Here is a 15,858-nt window from a genome sequence, read left to right as displayed (position 1 = left end):
TCACCGGAGCAGCACAAAGTCCCGCAGGAAAATGATGTTTTTAGAGAGTATACAGTTAATACATGTTTATTGTAGAAAAACCAGAAGATATAAAAGAATTAAAGTTGCTTAAAATTCAACCACCCCCCAAAACACTAACATTTCATGTATATCCTTCCAGACAATTTTCCAAGGAGATATATACATATATCTTACAAAATGGGATTCTACTGTATATGTTTTGGACATTATTTTAACTTAAAGAATATTGTCAAACCACAGACACCAGTACTCAACCAGTGAAATTAATAAAGACTCCAGGAGCATCCTTCTTTTCCCAGAACATTGAGGGCTTTCTGTCTGCCACCAGTGTGCCACCGGGTGCTTGCAAATCTCTTATTTAATTCCACGAGGAAAATATGAAAGCAGCAAATGAACAATATGCATATTTGGGTAAAGAATTTGAAATTCTGTAGATGGGAACCTCAGGGAGGTTAGAAAGGAGGAAGGGTATGTTTTCTGGCAAAACAGGAGCTCAGAAAAACTAAAAAAAAAAGAAATCCATATCCCTCCCCATGCTAGTGCCTGTCTCCTGCCAGAAGAAGATTCTTTATCAGGCCATTACTTGCCATTATTGAATGAGGAAAACCAAGTAACATAGGCCCTGTTAATACCATCCCCTCTCGAAGACCCAACACAGTGCTGAGGTATAAAGAAACATCTGGGCGCATTCCTAGACCAAACAGTTCTTTTGCACAAAACGGTCAAAACTGGGCACACAAGTGTGAGAGAAAGTCGTCAAGGAAGACACAGCCGGTTTCAAGACAGAGATACATTCATGAGGTTTTATTGCAGCTGTTTCCCTCACCCAGATGAAATAACCAGTCACTTGAACTTGCAGTTCTATTTACATTCTCAATGTGACAATGCTCAGTAACTCTAGAGGCCAAGCTGTTAAAGTCTCCGTTTTTATACAAACAGTGAAGATGTTTCTTAAGAAAAATTTAACCTTGTCAGTGGCACATGGTTCCCATAATTAAAACAGTTGCAAAGAGCATAAAGTGCAGCTGCCTGGTACGTAACAAAAGATGCAAACAAAATAGATCCAAGTTGCTTCTCAGAGAGCACAATGATACAACACTGAGACCACAAAATTGTAGAGTAAAACAATGACTTAAAGGTAGGAGGTGCAAAAATAAAACAATCTTGGCAGAGAAACATTACATTCTTGACCTTGGGTCCGCGCACATGAAGTCTGGGACGGATGCTTCTCCCTACTGAACATTTCAGAGGCACCTTGGTTAAAATGGACATGACCCAGTACCACGGACCACTTTCCTTGTGCTTCTATGAGCCCATGTGTGACCACATCCCCACCACACAGCATCGTGGTGGGAGAGGAGAAGGGTTCTAACTACTCTATGAATTAGGGTCAACTCTTGATTATCTACTGAGGGATGGGGGAGGGGTGATAGTGCACAATGGCAGACATTCCAAACACCTGTCACCCTAGTGTCTACAGCAGAGAGCCTGGTTACACAGTGGAAGGTGCAGCACTCCTAAGGCCCTGTGGATAATCCACCGGCCTGCGGTCTGAGTTCCTCCCCACTCTCTCTTGTTCTTGCCCAGGGCCAGGGCTGGCTCCCCAGGCCCAGCCTGCCAGGGAATGTCAGGCTTTTGTAAGGGAGTGTCGAAGCACAAGATGTTAGGGGCTCATGACTACACTCCCCACTGCCCTGCCTGTGGCAGCCACCAGCTTTGGCTCTAACTCCAGACTTTGCTCTTGGTGAATTTCTGTAGCACTGGGGATGTGCGTATGGGGGGAGAGCCCTCAGTTCAGGAGCGCTGCTCAACCACAGTGGTGTAGAGACACAGAGGGGAACCTGGATTTCACTGGGCAATCACTTCATCTCTGCACGGGCAGCTACCAGCAAAAATGAAGTCCCAGCTCTGAGGAGCCCTGAGGATGGATGGTTCCTGTCATGACCTCTGATCAGCACCCAAGCAAGATGCAGAGAGCAAGTGGGAGGGAAGCTGCCTTCTCCAGGCTGGGCAATGGTAGAACCCTCAGGGCTTGGGCAGTGAGCACTCAGGAGAGAAAGAAATCAACACAGGCTAGAGCCACAGCTGACCCAGAGAACAGCCTGGTTTGGGGGATCCCTCTGCCACTGGGGCTAGGGGTCTCCTATAAGGTAGTTTTATGCCCCACTTCGGAGGAGGCCAGAGCCCTCAGATCTTTTCAGCAAATCAATCAGGCCTCTCATCAAAATGCTGGAGCCCCTCCTGGCCCTCATCTACTGTTGATCCCACATGGCAGCTTACAGGGGGCTAAAAGGGTGAGGGTAGGTGCCTTTCACTAATGTTCCAGTCACTCAAGGAGAGCTCTCTTCAAATTTGGGGTGTTGGGCACCTCCTCAGGGGCGCAGGATTTTACGTTTTGCTTTTAACTGCGGCTGTTCGTGACAATCCCAAATGCAAATTCCAGTGTGCACCTTTGTCTAATTTCCAAATTTTTTAAAAAACAATCATATGTCCTAAGAGTTCAAAGTACATAAAAGAGTGGTTATTCTAAGAAAACAGGCTGCTAAAGAAGAAAGGCTTTGATTAATATTAAAAATAGGCAAGGCAGTGCTTTCCATAGCTCATGTAATAAGGTTTGCCTAATACCTGTTCCTCTAAATAAAAATGACTTAGCATGTGCGTACATTCAAAATATAAAATAAAAAGCACTAGTTGTCAATACATTTGTAGAACTCTGTAATCAAATTCCCTAAATTAATTGTGTTGGGGGGAAGAGGGAGAGGCTTTTTGTAAACAACTGATTGCAGACATTCACACTGAGTCATCTGGAAAAAGCTGGACTTTGAATTTGGATGCTTCTCGGGTGTGAGCTGGACTCTGGGCTGAATCTGTGTTATTCCACTCCAATTTTCGAGGTGTTATAAGTGGGGCTACAATATCACCATCCTGTCAAAAAGAGAGAAACTAGAAATAGAGAAAAGCCAGTTTTCATGGTTTTGAGCGAAAGCCTCAGGTACACATATCTTTGTCCTGCAGACAGATTGCTTCTGGACAGACTTACTCTTGGGAAACCCCAGATTGTATATATGCTCAGTGCGTGGGCTGAATTAGAAACACCACGGTCCTAGGAAGGGAAGAGCCCTCAGAGCAAAAGCCACCAGACCTATTCTTTTCACATGGCTAGGTTTTACGGCCCTCTCCCTTCACACACTTCCACAGAACACACTCTGTCCTGGTTTTCCAGGAGAAAGAGGGGCCACACTGGACCCTTGCTCCTCTCTTTCCTAGTCTCCCCTGTAATAAATGTCCCAGGTCTGTAAGACGGCAAAGGGGGGAAGGACAGCGTGTGCCTGCAGAACTTGAGCTTTGCTCCACAATTAAGGCTATAACTTTGGCCCCATCAGCATTGACTCCAGCCAAAACAAGCAATGGTGTCAAAGTGAAGTGACACTACGACTTGAAAACAAAGAGTGTAAGAAGCTAGGCCCTCTAACACCTGACTCTATCCTGAATTGTTCTTGAACTTGTGGATGGATTCTCGAGGTTATATGAGGGTACAGGATCTGTGAGAGCCTTTATTGCACTAGGAAGAGAATGCTTGTGATAGAATATCGTGGCCTTCATTTGCCTACTTGCTCTCAGATCCACTCTTCGCCTCCCTCTGCTGTGCTCTGTGTCACAGGAGCTGCTCTTGTGAACTACGTTTCCCAGCTCCCGTGTCTACTGGCCTCCAGTCAGGTTTGGCCGATGGGAGGCACTGGTGGGAGGCTGGAAAAGAGGGGGGCAGAGAAGCCAGGGTGTCTCTCCCCTAACCCCTCTGGCTGGGTACAGTGGCTGTGATTCTGCTGTGGTTCTAGCTTCTGCAGGTGGCCCAGCACCTGGACTCCCACCTCCTTCCCTAGAGGTGGCAGCAGCTCCCTCCTGTTGTCTCACTGTCCTGTTTGCCCATTTAGCTCTTCTAAAGCTTTCGGATCTCATGCCCCGTATCACATTTCTTCTGCTGACCTACGCTGGATCTGACTTGATAGAGCTATTATTAAAAGCAGCCACACTATTGCCATGACACTCATATTTGGAAGACCCGTACCTCAAGTCAACATTATTTGTTTTCAAACTCGTCTCTATTTCTACCAAACATCCTTATTTCTACCCATTCTAATTTCAACTCTAGTGAATTTTATGCACGCCGACTTGACTATGTCCCTTTCCTGCTTACACACCCTGATGGCTCCCACTGCTCTGGTGCTCCTGGCTTACAGGACTATGCACAGTGCCCTGCCCCCGTCCCTAAATGCACCCTGTTCTCTCCCACCTTCCGGCCTCCCCCCCAACCCCCTTTACCCAGCTGACTCCTCATCCATTCTTCAGGTCTCAGCTTCCAAGTCCCTCTTTAAATAAGCCTTCCCCAACAAACCAGACTTAAACCCGTCTCCTTTTTGCTCCTCTAAGACTGTCCACACTGCCCCTGACCCCAAAGCACTTACCACACCATTGTGATTGTTATTTACTCATGTGTCTGTTATCCCCAAATAGACCGAAACCCGTGGGAACTGTCTCAGGTACCGTTCCATCCCTGGCCCCTAACATAGGGCCTGGTGAAAACACTCATTCCCTGACTGAATGTATCTGGATTTAAGGTCACTATCACCACATGGCTGAACTTGAATAGCCTCTTGTTTCTCTGCTTCCAGTCTCTCCACGTTCCAATCCATCTGCTGCTAGAGTTTTCCTTCTTCATCAGGGGTTTAGTCTCCTTAGGAGCTACAGTACATAAGACAGACATACTTCCTTATTTCCACTGGTCTCACTCTAGCTGGAGACAAAACCCAGAAGTAAATAATAATTACAGCAGCATGGTAAGTCTTGAATACTCTCGACAATTCCCTGCCCACTGTACATAACAATAAATCTTTCTTAGCTGATTACCCACGCTTCTCCACAATCCAGCCGACTCTTCCGTTTCCCCTGTCACCTCAACAATAAGACTTTTCTCCTCCAGTCAGACGGGTCTCCTCATGGCCCCCAAACACACCCAACTTGTTGCAGTTTCATTTTTGTGTAGCTCCCATTTCTCTCTGCTACTCATCCAAACACAATCCAGCCTTCTGGATGTAGTAGAATCCTCCCTCCTGCCTAAGACAATTTTTTTTAAACATCTTTATTGGAGTATAATTGCTTTACAATGGCGTTAGTTTCTGCTTTATAACAAAGTGAATCAGCTATACATATATCCCCATATCTCCTCACTCTTGCGTCTCCCTCCCACCCTCCCTATCCCACCCCTCTGGGTGGTCACAAAGCACCGAGCTGATCTCCCTGTGCTATGCGGCTGCTTCCCACTAGCTATCTATTTTACATTTGGTAGTATATATAAGTCCATGCCACTCTCTCACTTTGTCCCAGCTTACCCTTCCCCCTCCCCGTGTCCTCAAGTCCATTATCTACGTCTGAATCTTTATTCCTGTCCTGCCCCTAGGTTCTTCAGAACCATTTTTTTTTTTTTAAGATTCCATATATATGTGTTAGCATACGGTATTTGTTTTCCTCTTTCTTACTTCACTCTGTATGACAGACTCTAGGTCCATCCACCTCACTACAAATAACTCAATTTCGTTTCCTTTTATGGCTGAGTAATATTGCATTGTATATATGTGCCACATCTTCTTTATCCATTCATCTGTCAGTGGACACTTAGGTTGCTTCCATGTCCTGGCTATTGTAAATAGTGCTGCAGTGAACATTGTGGTACATGACTCTTTTTGTATTACGGTTTTCTCAAGGTATATGCCCAGTAGTGGGATTGCTGGGTCGTATGGTAGTTCTATTTTTAGTTTTTTAGGAACCTCCATACTGTTCTCCATAGTGGCTGTATCAATTTACAGTCCCACCAACAGTGCAAGAGGGTTCCCTTTTCTCCACACCCTCTCCAGCATTTATTGTTTGTAGATTTTTTGATGATGGCCATTCTGACCAGTGTGAGGTGATACCTCATTGTAGTTTTGATTTGCATTTCTCTAATGATTAGTGATGTTGAGCATCCTTTCATGTGTTTGTTGGCAATCTGTATATCTTCCCTGGAGAAATGTCTATTTAGGTCTTCTGCCCATTTTTGGATTGGGTTGTTTTGGTTTTTTTGATATTGAGCTGCGTGAGCTGCTTGTATATTTTGGAATTCAGCACCACCAAACCAGCTCTACTACAAATAATAAAGGAACTTCTCTAAGGCTTTTCTGACAGCTCTCCCAAAGCTCTGAGTCCTAACAGACTCACCTGTGTCCCTCCCTCTGGCATCTGACAAAGAGCCAATGTACTGGGCTACTCTTTCACGTCTAACCTTTGGTTTTTGTTTCCTTCAGCACCCAACACGTGGGGGCGGGGGTGGGAAGCAGCTAAGGTGTTGTGAGAGACAGCACTAGGCCAGGAAGTAGAACTCTGTTTCCCACCTGCCTGCCAATCATATTCATTCAGTCAACAAATATCAACTGGTCACATTCTCTGTGCCAGGCACCCACCATGTGCAGGTCAATAAGGGACAATTTCAACAACATTCTCTAAGGGATTGGCAACTAGAGAATTTAAATAGGTTACAGGTTTGGGAATGCTGAGTTTGAAATAAGTTAGAAAACTTACTATCAGTTATATGTGGCCCTAAATAAGTTAAAACTCAGCTTTGGTAACCTTCTCTTCAAGATGAGGACACATACCTTATGACAAAACTTCCAGTTATAAAATACATGCAGATAAGTCCTGGGGATGTAATGCACGGCATGGTGACTATGGTTAATAATACTGCATGGTATAATGGTATATTTGAAAGTTGTTAAGAGAGTAGGTCGTAAAAAAAAAAAAAAAAAAAAAGATAAGGACACAATATCTCACCCGCCAGGGTCACTGGGAGGACTGGGTGAGACAACTGGTGAGAACACTGTCAAGTACTATTCACATGTTCACCATCTTAAACTTTTATTATTAGGACAATATTGATAAACAGAGCACCCACTCACAATTGCTGTAGGAAGAAACTGCTGGTGGACACGGGTTCAGGCATTTTAAAAGGAAAGCTTAATGTGGAAAAACCTTTTTTTCCCAAACCAAAACCAAATGACATTTATTTATTTATTTACTTTAAACTTTTTATTTCATATTGGAGTATAATTGATTAACAATGTTGTGTTAGTTTCAGGTGTACAGCAAAGTGATTCAGTTATACATACACATGTATCTATTCTTATTCAAATTCTTTTCCCATTTAAGTTATTACATAATATTCAGCAGAGTTCCCTGTGCCATACAAGGTCCTTGTTGGTTATCCATTTTAAATACAGCAGTGTGTACATGTCATTCCCAAACTCCCCAACTATTCCTCCCCACTACTGTTCCCCCCAGTAACCGTAAGTTCGTTCTCGAAGTCTGTGAGTCTGTTTCTGTTTTGTAAATAAGTTCATCAAATGACTATATTTAAATGAGAACTTTTCAGAGGGATGTAAGGATTGCTTGTGTTTTTTACTTAAAAATTTGTGCAACGTATGTGAATAATGTCACCCACCTGTGGCTTGGTGAAGTCATTGATTAAACACCAGTGAACAAAATGCTGTTGTGCAGCATGCAGACTCCTTTTATCCGTCTTCTTACAATAAACTCGAATCAGCTGCTCAGCAAATACCTCTGGCAAAAACTGTGAAACCTTTTTAAAGAAGGAAAGATTTCACTGTCACCTTGAATTCACACACTGAAGAGAAATCAGTTGTTCCTAAGCTCCATGCTTGATGTTATATTAAAAGCACCACGTTGTTTTGCTATTTTATCCCAATGATAATCCAGAGAAAAGAATTCTAGGCAGCTGTCATATTGCAAAATGTCCCGCAATTTTATGTCCGTTAATAAAAGATGAAAGGTTTGTATGATATAATTACATGAAGACTACAGACTCTCACACAGAAGATATGCAAATACGCACATTTAACTTAGATGACTTCAACCATATGACACTCCCTTCTCACCAGACTTATAAGCTAGCCTCTAAACCAAAAAACAGAGCTTTCTTCTGTGTTTAGCAAACAGGAAACACTGGCTGTTAAGATGGTCTAGGCTACACAAAATCAGGTATACTTTAATTTTAAAGATATGCTTCTGCTTCTTTTTTTTTTAATGGTACACATTGACTTTAGGACTCAACCTGAAAGTAAAATGCAATTTACTGTAAAGATCCAAATGCCACTGTAGTATATTTGTTTTACCTAAGTAGTTACCTGATTTTTAGTAATCATGATTGCCTGGCTGGGCTCACTCTTACAATAGAAGCGAACATGATCAATAGGATTCTTGTCTTCCATCCCATAATCCATGTTGATAACCTTAATACAAGCAATAAATAAGTGATCATGTACATAATAGCAATGAGAGTTCAATTCAGGGTTGTGGGGCATCACAGGAAATGAAGCAGAGCTCTCTGGAGGTTGAGAAGTAGGAGCCCTGGTAGGGTGGCTCATAGCGGAATAAAAGTAGCTCTGGTGCATGACCCATAGGGAATTGGTCTTTGAAATCCGGGTGGGGTGGGAGGGGTATTTGTGCTTTCAACATAAGTAGGGTATAACGTCAATACCTACTATGTGATAGACACGTGGCAGGCACTGTTGTGTAGAGATACAAGGACCCTTGATAAAATCCCAGCCCCCACAGACCACATGGCCTAGACTGAGGTAGAACAAATAATTTAAAAAGTAACTATAAGGAATTCCCTGGTGGTCCAGTGGTTAGGACTTGGTGCTCTCACTGCCAGGGGCCCCGATTCTATCCCTGGTCAGGGAACTAAGATCCTGCAAGCTGTACAGCCTGGCCAAAAAAAAGTAATTATCTAACCCCATTTGTTATGAGAGCTACCAAGGAAAAGCAAATGGTACTGTGAAACTTTGTAACCTGGGAACCTAGTAGTCTGGGGCGCCTAGGCAATGACTGGAAATGTTTTCCTAGGAAAGTGACTTTACTGATAAGTGAGCAGGAATTAACCAGGCCTAGGTAGGAAAGAAAAGAATTCCAGGCAGAAGAAACAGCTCTGAAGCAGAGAGGACTGAAACTTGTCTGCTGGTTTTAGTAACACTGAAGTCATTGGTGATCTTAGTGAGAGTAGTTTTAATACAGGCAGACCTCAGAGATATTGCAATACATGCAAAGTGCAATAAAATGACTTGCAATAGAATGAAATGTAGCTGTATAGTGATGGTGACAGAGAAAAGGTTCAGAAGTAGATGAGAAGGGACTTCCCTGGCGGTCCGGTGGTTAAGACTCTGCGCAGGGGGCACGGATTCGATCCCTGTTCGGGGAACGAAGATCCCAAAAGCCACGTGGCGTGACCAAAACAAAGAAACAAACAAAAGACAAAGCAAAACAAAAAAGAAGTAGACGAGAAATGAGAGAGAAGACAACTTTTGGAAGTTTGGCTGTTAAGAGAGGCAAGAGGGGAGAATATGAAGCGGACCGTGGTACCCAGGAAAGGTAAGGGGACACAACTTTTCAATGAGTTTAACCCTGAAGAAGAGAAGATGGGTAAAGAGGAGTGCAGGGTTTGTTATTTTCTTAAGATGAAAGTCTGTTTAACTGCTGATGGGAAAGTCAAAGAGAGAGAGGAGAGAACGCATACTGTGTGGTTCTGCAGACGTTCTGAGACAAACTGCTCTCTGGCTGCACTGCCCAATGGGGTAACCACTCGCTATGTGTGGCTTTTTACATGTCAAGTCATTAACATTAAATATAAGAATAAAATTAGTTCTTCAACTGCAGCAGCCACATTTCAGTGCTCAATAGACATGTGTGGCTAGTCACTACTGAAATGGACAGCACAGATACAGACCATTTCCATCACCACAGGAAGTTCTATTGGACAGCCCTGGCCTGGAACACAATGAGAAGGGTTACCCTTAGCCTTTTGATAGGAAGAGAGACATTTCCCCACTGTACCAGAGCCAAGTCTGAACACAGCTGCACATGGAGGCAGGCTTGCTTATTTGATGGTGTAGGTGGAGAGCGTTCCTATCTAATAACCTATATTTTATCTCTGAAATAAGACCTGAAGTGGGGTTAGTCACTGAGAGTGAATACAGTTGGGGTTGGGAGGCAGGGCTGGAGATTTGGGAGGAGTGAAGATGGTTTGAAATAGTCACTATGGAGACTAGGAGAACTGCACTAAGCTTGCCAGAAAGTCCAGAGGGCCCACCTAGGGTTGGTGACCATGAACTGTCATTCAGCGTTTTGCGAGGGAGTTGAGGGTAACTGCAGAAAATGACTGAATTAATGGAAACACGATCTAAGTTAGATTGGGAGAGAAATAAAGATAGAAGATCACTAACAAGCTGGAAGAAAGTCAGGAGACAGTAAACTGGAGCTCCCGATGAGCTAGGAACAAGCAAGTAAGGAAGAAAGGGGTTTATGGACAGAGATGGGATGCTTCAGTTAGTGATTTTTAGAGGGAGGGCATTTTCAAATGTTGATAAGGTTCAGAGTGTAATCTGCTGAGCACGTTGGCTGAGGTGGAGGGGATAAGGTCACTGAGGATGAAGATAAGGAGATCAGAGCTGGCGCCATGTGGACTATGAAGCCACTAAAGATGATGGCAGGAGCTGGAGTAGAGTGGAAGGCTCTACACCATGCCAAAATCTTCAACCAAGAGGACAGGAGATGGTTTAAGGATGTCAGTCTCAGAGGAACAGGGATCTTGCATGGGGTCTTGAAGTGGTACTAGGGAACAAGAGGACTGATGAACAGGAAGGTCTCCTGACCCTGAGGAATGTGCTTTTCCTGAAAGAGCTGCAGGGGAATCAGGCTCTCAGGGGACAGCCAGGCTGCAACAAAGGCAAAAAGACAGTCAGCGAAGAGGCTAAAGATAGAGGGGAGTTAGTTAATTATGGAGTGGAAATTCCAAAGGGCTCCACGGACCGGTTTGGAACAAGGGAAGAGACTGGAAGTGAAGTAAGGGAAGAAATAGAGTAATGTGGTGATGACGGTACAGAAAAGAACAGATGATAAGAGGGGCTTATCCTGTGAGTGGTGACTGAAGAAAACCGGTATATGAGCTTTGCTGTCTATGCTGCCAGTGGCCTGTGAGACAAAGGTGGACATCTGAGATTCAGCCATGGTCCAGAAGTGAGACCAGGGGTCTGCAGTACACGGCCAGCCCTCCCACTCTGCGTGGTCTACTGGCTTTGATAGCTGCATCCCTTTATCTGTGAGGGAGAATTGCTCAGTCCTCCCCACGATCCCAGTGCTGGTGCTGTCACAGGTCTCTCTCCTGGGTGTTGTTTCATAAGGGAGGGACCTGATGCAGCATTGACATTTTACCCATCGTGGTAAGGCATGAACACTAATCAAACTTTCAACAATTTAAGTGCCACTACCTCTTCGGTATTTATTTCCTTGGCTTTAGAATAGTAATAAAAGGCAATCCCTATTTTCTTCATAATGCATAACTGTAAATTCCTCCTTAAAGCAGATTTGATAAAACAGTTACTTTCCAGAAGGGCAATGTTATACAGAGATCCCATTCTTAAGCAAGGACTCAAGAGTAAAAAAGTAGCTACAGACCAACAACAATGAATCTTTAATTCTAAATAGTAAATTATGTTTTATAGCCCATTACATAATCATAAAAGTTACTACATACAGTCCCCAAAGGGGCCATGTATGGTAAGATGCACCACGTAAATATATTACACTGTCAAGCTAAAACTAGATGCTAATTCATGATAAGACATTTAATTAGCAATTTTACTTGCTTTCTCAGAATACAGATGGGCTTTACCCATCTTAAAATGGAAAGAGTTTCAGATTATGAAACTCTTGTACCATACTCACTGTAAAAAAAAAAAAATCACCTGCAATTCCACCACTCAGGTAGAAACAATGTTAACATTTTACTATTAATATATCCAAAATTTTTTCAATATGTTCACTGCACACACACATTTAAATGTAATGTATATACATTTAAAGAAACAAAAAGAAAATCATTCTGTATGTACTTTTTTTCACTTATTATAAACACCTTTCGATGTTAAAAACAACTTTTAATGTTTGCATTATTCCACTGAATTTCCTATTGAGAGACATATATAGGGACTTCCCTGGTGGTCCATTGCTTAAGACTCCATGCTTTCAATGCAAGGGGCGCGGGTTCGATCCCTGGTTGGGGAACTAAGATCCCACGTGCCGTGTGGCATGGCCAAAAAAAGACATACACATTTTCCCCCTAATTTCACACTATAATAAAGCCACAATAAATATATTTGTGCTTTTTTTGAAAAACTGATCACCTCCTTTGGACAAATCCCCAGAATGAAACTGCTGGGTCAGTTAAAATTGACCCTAGTTTGGTCTCTTGTATCAATTTACACTCCCATTTTCACATACCTTTATTATCACAAAATCTTATAAAAATGTTTTTATCTTATACGTTTGATAATCAAAAAACTCATTGCATCAATTTGCCTATAGGTTAACAAGAAAGTTAAACTTCTTTCATGTCTACTGGCCATGTGTATGTCATCTTCTCCTATGCATGGCAGCCACTTGAAGTACCTCTGATCCTCTATCCATTGGGAGATGGGGAGGTGGGGGACTGACTAGGAGTAATGCCTGCACTGAGGGCAAGGGCAGACACGTGGGAGCCCAGGGATAACATTCTGGAGAGTGAAGCCTTTCAGAGCCTCAGGAAGTCAGGATGTGAGATCCCTTTATTCTGGTGGAATCTCATCTAATGAAACAGGAAACTGCAGCCTGATCTGCAGATCTGAGGCACTTCAACACACAGTCAAGTGAATAGAGAGAGGGTCCAAGGGCAGTTCACTCACTGTGTCCCTTGGCAAAGAATGGTTATGGAGAGATTGCCTTTTGCTCAAAGATGCGTCAGCAAGAGAATAGCAAATGAGAGGCTTATGGAAAAAATACACAGAGAACACTGTCCTGAGATTTCAGAGGAGTAGAACTCTGAAAAGAATTTCTTAGAGGAAACAGAAGAAAATGTGAGAAAGCCATTTGGCATTCTCATTAGGATACAAGAAGACACTACATCCTCTATGAAAATAGGAGTCAAAAAGTCTTAACTTTTTCCTTTGTGTGTATGTGTGCAATTAAAATATTATTGGTATGTATTACTTTTTTGATCAAGAAAACATTCAAAAATCACTATATACAACGTTCTATTAATGACATGACCACAATTACATAAAAATATTTACAATATTGACATAAAAATGTCAAAGAAGATTTTAAAACTGCTTAATGTTAGTTTTTTTCTGTGATATCACAGGTGATTCTCTTTCTTCCATCTTTCTGTATTTTCCAAATTTTCTATAATGAACATGTACTACTGTTATAATGGGGGGGGTAGTGGTGCTTTATTTTAAATAAATTCTTTGCTTAGTATGTTATTGGACTAGCTACTTACATCCACTATGAAATCTTCAGCCTTCAGTTCAGGTTCTAGCACCATGTCACTGGGTTTAGCACTGGCGACCCCTTTCGGAAGGCTTTCGTAGTTTTCCTAGAAAAGACAAGGCTCCTCATGTTAGAACTCCAGTCCTTCATTCTACAGTGTTTGTATCACGAAGAGGTTCCCTCTCTAAAAACGGCACTTTACCAAAAAAAGTGGGTAGAGATTTCCCTAACAAATATATGGCTTCTGCCTATGCCATCTTTTAATCAAATCACAATAGTGCAATTTTCATAACAGAATTTCACATTGAAAAAAATGTGGCATTAACGTATTGGTAAAACAAGAAGAAGTAAAGTGTGACCCAAGGAAGTATCATGAGGCAGGGTGTGGTTATCCGTGTGGCTTTTGTTATGGGCTTTCTGGCAAAGAGAAAACCCTTCAACAAGCAGGAGAGATAACTGATAACTGAACTAAAGAAGGCAGGCAAGCACCATCTGCGAGAACCTGATAATCTGCGAAAGAAGGAAGTAGTTAAAGCAGGTCCTTATAGTGTCAAAGAAGCTCATGCAGATACCTCATTTTGAGGCCCCTTTTTTCTTACATTCATTTTCTTGCCTTTGGATCTAGACACAATTTGAGGCCCCCCTCTCACTCCTGAAATAAGAGAGTAAAGGTTTTGGAGTAAATGAGACTTGGCTTTGAATCCTGGCTCACTAACTGTGCTTCCATAGGCAAATTATTTAATCTCTCCCAAGCCTCAGTTTCTTCATCTGCAGGGCAGGCCTCAGAAGACTGATGGGAAGATTAAATGAGAAAGTGTAAAGGGCTTAGAATACAGTCATGGTATTGTGATGGGCTAATGGTTTCCTCTTGGGGGTCAGAGGACCTTTCAACTTACCCTTTTAATCTTTATTTGTCCCATAGGCTGAGTCTCACCCACAAACTTGTAGAGGTTACGGCATTCAATTTTCTTTAAAATCGCTCGTGCAGCATCCAATTTGGGATCAGCAGAGTATAAAATCTCCAGAAAAATGTTATCTGCCAATTTGATGAAATTTCAGTTACATTAAAATGAAAAAACAAGATTTTAAAAGACTCATATATTGCTGTATGACTCATACATCATCTGAAATGCTTTCAAGCAGTTTACAAACGTAGATACACAATGATTATAACAATGTGAAAAAAAATTTTTAAGCCTGAAGTGAAAAAACCTTTGTAAAAGTGTTGCAGTCAATGTCTCAGATTTGCTTCAAGGTAATCTAATGACAGGGAAAGGGGAGAGATGAGACAAGACTGCACTGGAGTTGATGACTTGAGACTGGGTTTTAGGTACAAAGGTGTATTAATTTAGGTGTATTAATTTATTGTTATGTTGGTTTTTAAAAAATATTTATTTATTTATTTTTATTTATTTGGCTGTGCCAGGTCTTAGTTGCAGCATGCAAGCTCTTAGTTGCAGCATGCGGGATCTAGTTCCCTGACCAGGGATGGAACCCAGGCCCCTGGCACTGGGAGCTCAGAGTCTTAACCACTGGACCACCAGGGAAGTCCCTATATTATGTTTTTTTAAAGAGAATGATACTTAAGGATTACAAAATTATGTCTGAGATCTGCTTCAAAATGGCCCAGGGTCTGATGGGGTGAAGGGATGAAGCAAAATTGTCATGCGTTGATAATTGCTGCAGCTAAGTGATGAGGCTAAGTGCTGTAAATTTCCTTAATAAAAAGTTTTTAAGGGAATTCCCTGGCAGTCCAGTGGTTAGGACTCCGTGCTTTCACGGCCAGGGCCTGGGTTCGATCCCTGGTCGGGGAACTAAGATCTCGCAAGCCTCGTGGTACGGCCAAAAAAAAAGAAAAAAAAAAGTTTTTAAAAGTTTCATTCCATGATGATAGAAGGTAGTTTATTTTCCTTCTTTCTTTTTCTTCCAACTTTTTATTTTGGAAATTTCAAAATAAAATACCCTTCACTGAAATTTATCCACTGTTAACATTTTCCCACATATGCAAACACTCTCTCCTTGTGTGTGCACACATAAATTTTTGAGGAAACATTTGAAAATTACAGACATCAATACCTTTCACTCCTAAATACTTCAGCATGTACCTCCCAAGAACAAGAACGTCCCCCAACATAACCACAATCATGCCAAGAAACTTAATACTGATATAAAAATATCTGACATACAATCTATATTTGAATTTGCTTAATTGTTCCAATAATGCAATTTACGAATTTTTGTTGCTGTTTAGAGAAACCAATCAAGAATTATGGATGACATTAGTTGTTGTGTTTTATAGTCTCCTCCCATCTAGAACTAGGATAATTCCCCTGACTTCTTTCATTATGTTGACATTTTAGAAAAGTTCAGGCAGTCATTATGTAAAATGTTCCAGACTTTGAACTTGTTCGACTGCTTCTTCACCATTAGATT

The 15,858-nt window shown here is 42.1% G+C and overlaps 1 protein-coding gene across 4 annotated transcripts in view; it reads right to left on the bottom strand.

Moving 5' to 3' along the window:
- SAMHD1 (SAM and HD domain containing deoxynucleoside triphosphate triphosphohydrolase 1) overlaps positions 1-15,858 on the bottom strand; it is a 70,957-nt gene that overhangs the window by 6,792 nt on the left and 48,307 nt on the right. For 2 of the 4 annotated variants that reach the window (XM_061209694.1, XM_061209696.1), the window contains 5 exons: positions 14,322-14,461; positions 13,436-13,531; positions 8,250-8,354; positions 7,547-7,684; positions 67-2,946 (listed from right to left, as the gene is read on the bottom strand). In XM_061209694.1, the coding sequence (XP_061065677.1) occupies positions 2,812-2,946; positions 7,547-7,684; positions 8,250-8,354; positions 13,436-13,531; positions 14,322-14,461 (614 nt within the window). In that variant the 3' untranslated portion in view covers positions 67-2,811. Of the gene's footprint in view, positions 1-66; positions 2,947-4,344; positions 4,762-7,546; positions 7,685-8,249; positions 8,355-13,435; positions 13,532-14,321; positions 14,462-15,858 lie in introns of those variants that run through there. The other 2 variants (XM_061209695.1, XR_009703464.1) reach the window with 2 other exon arrangements.

This window comes from Eubalaena glacialis, chromosome 13 (assembly GCF_028564815.1).
Source record: "Eubalaena glacialis isolate mEubGla1 chromosome 13, mEubGla1.1.hap2.+ XY, whole genome shotgun sequence".
NCBI lineage: Eukaryota > Metazoa > Chordata > Mammalia > Artiodactyla > Balaenidae > Eubalaena > Eubalaena glacialis.
The sequence above is the reverse complement of the archived record's forward strand: the minus strand, read 5'-3'. Positions and strand labels throughout refer to the sequence as shown.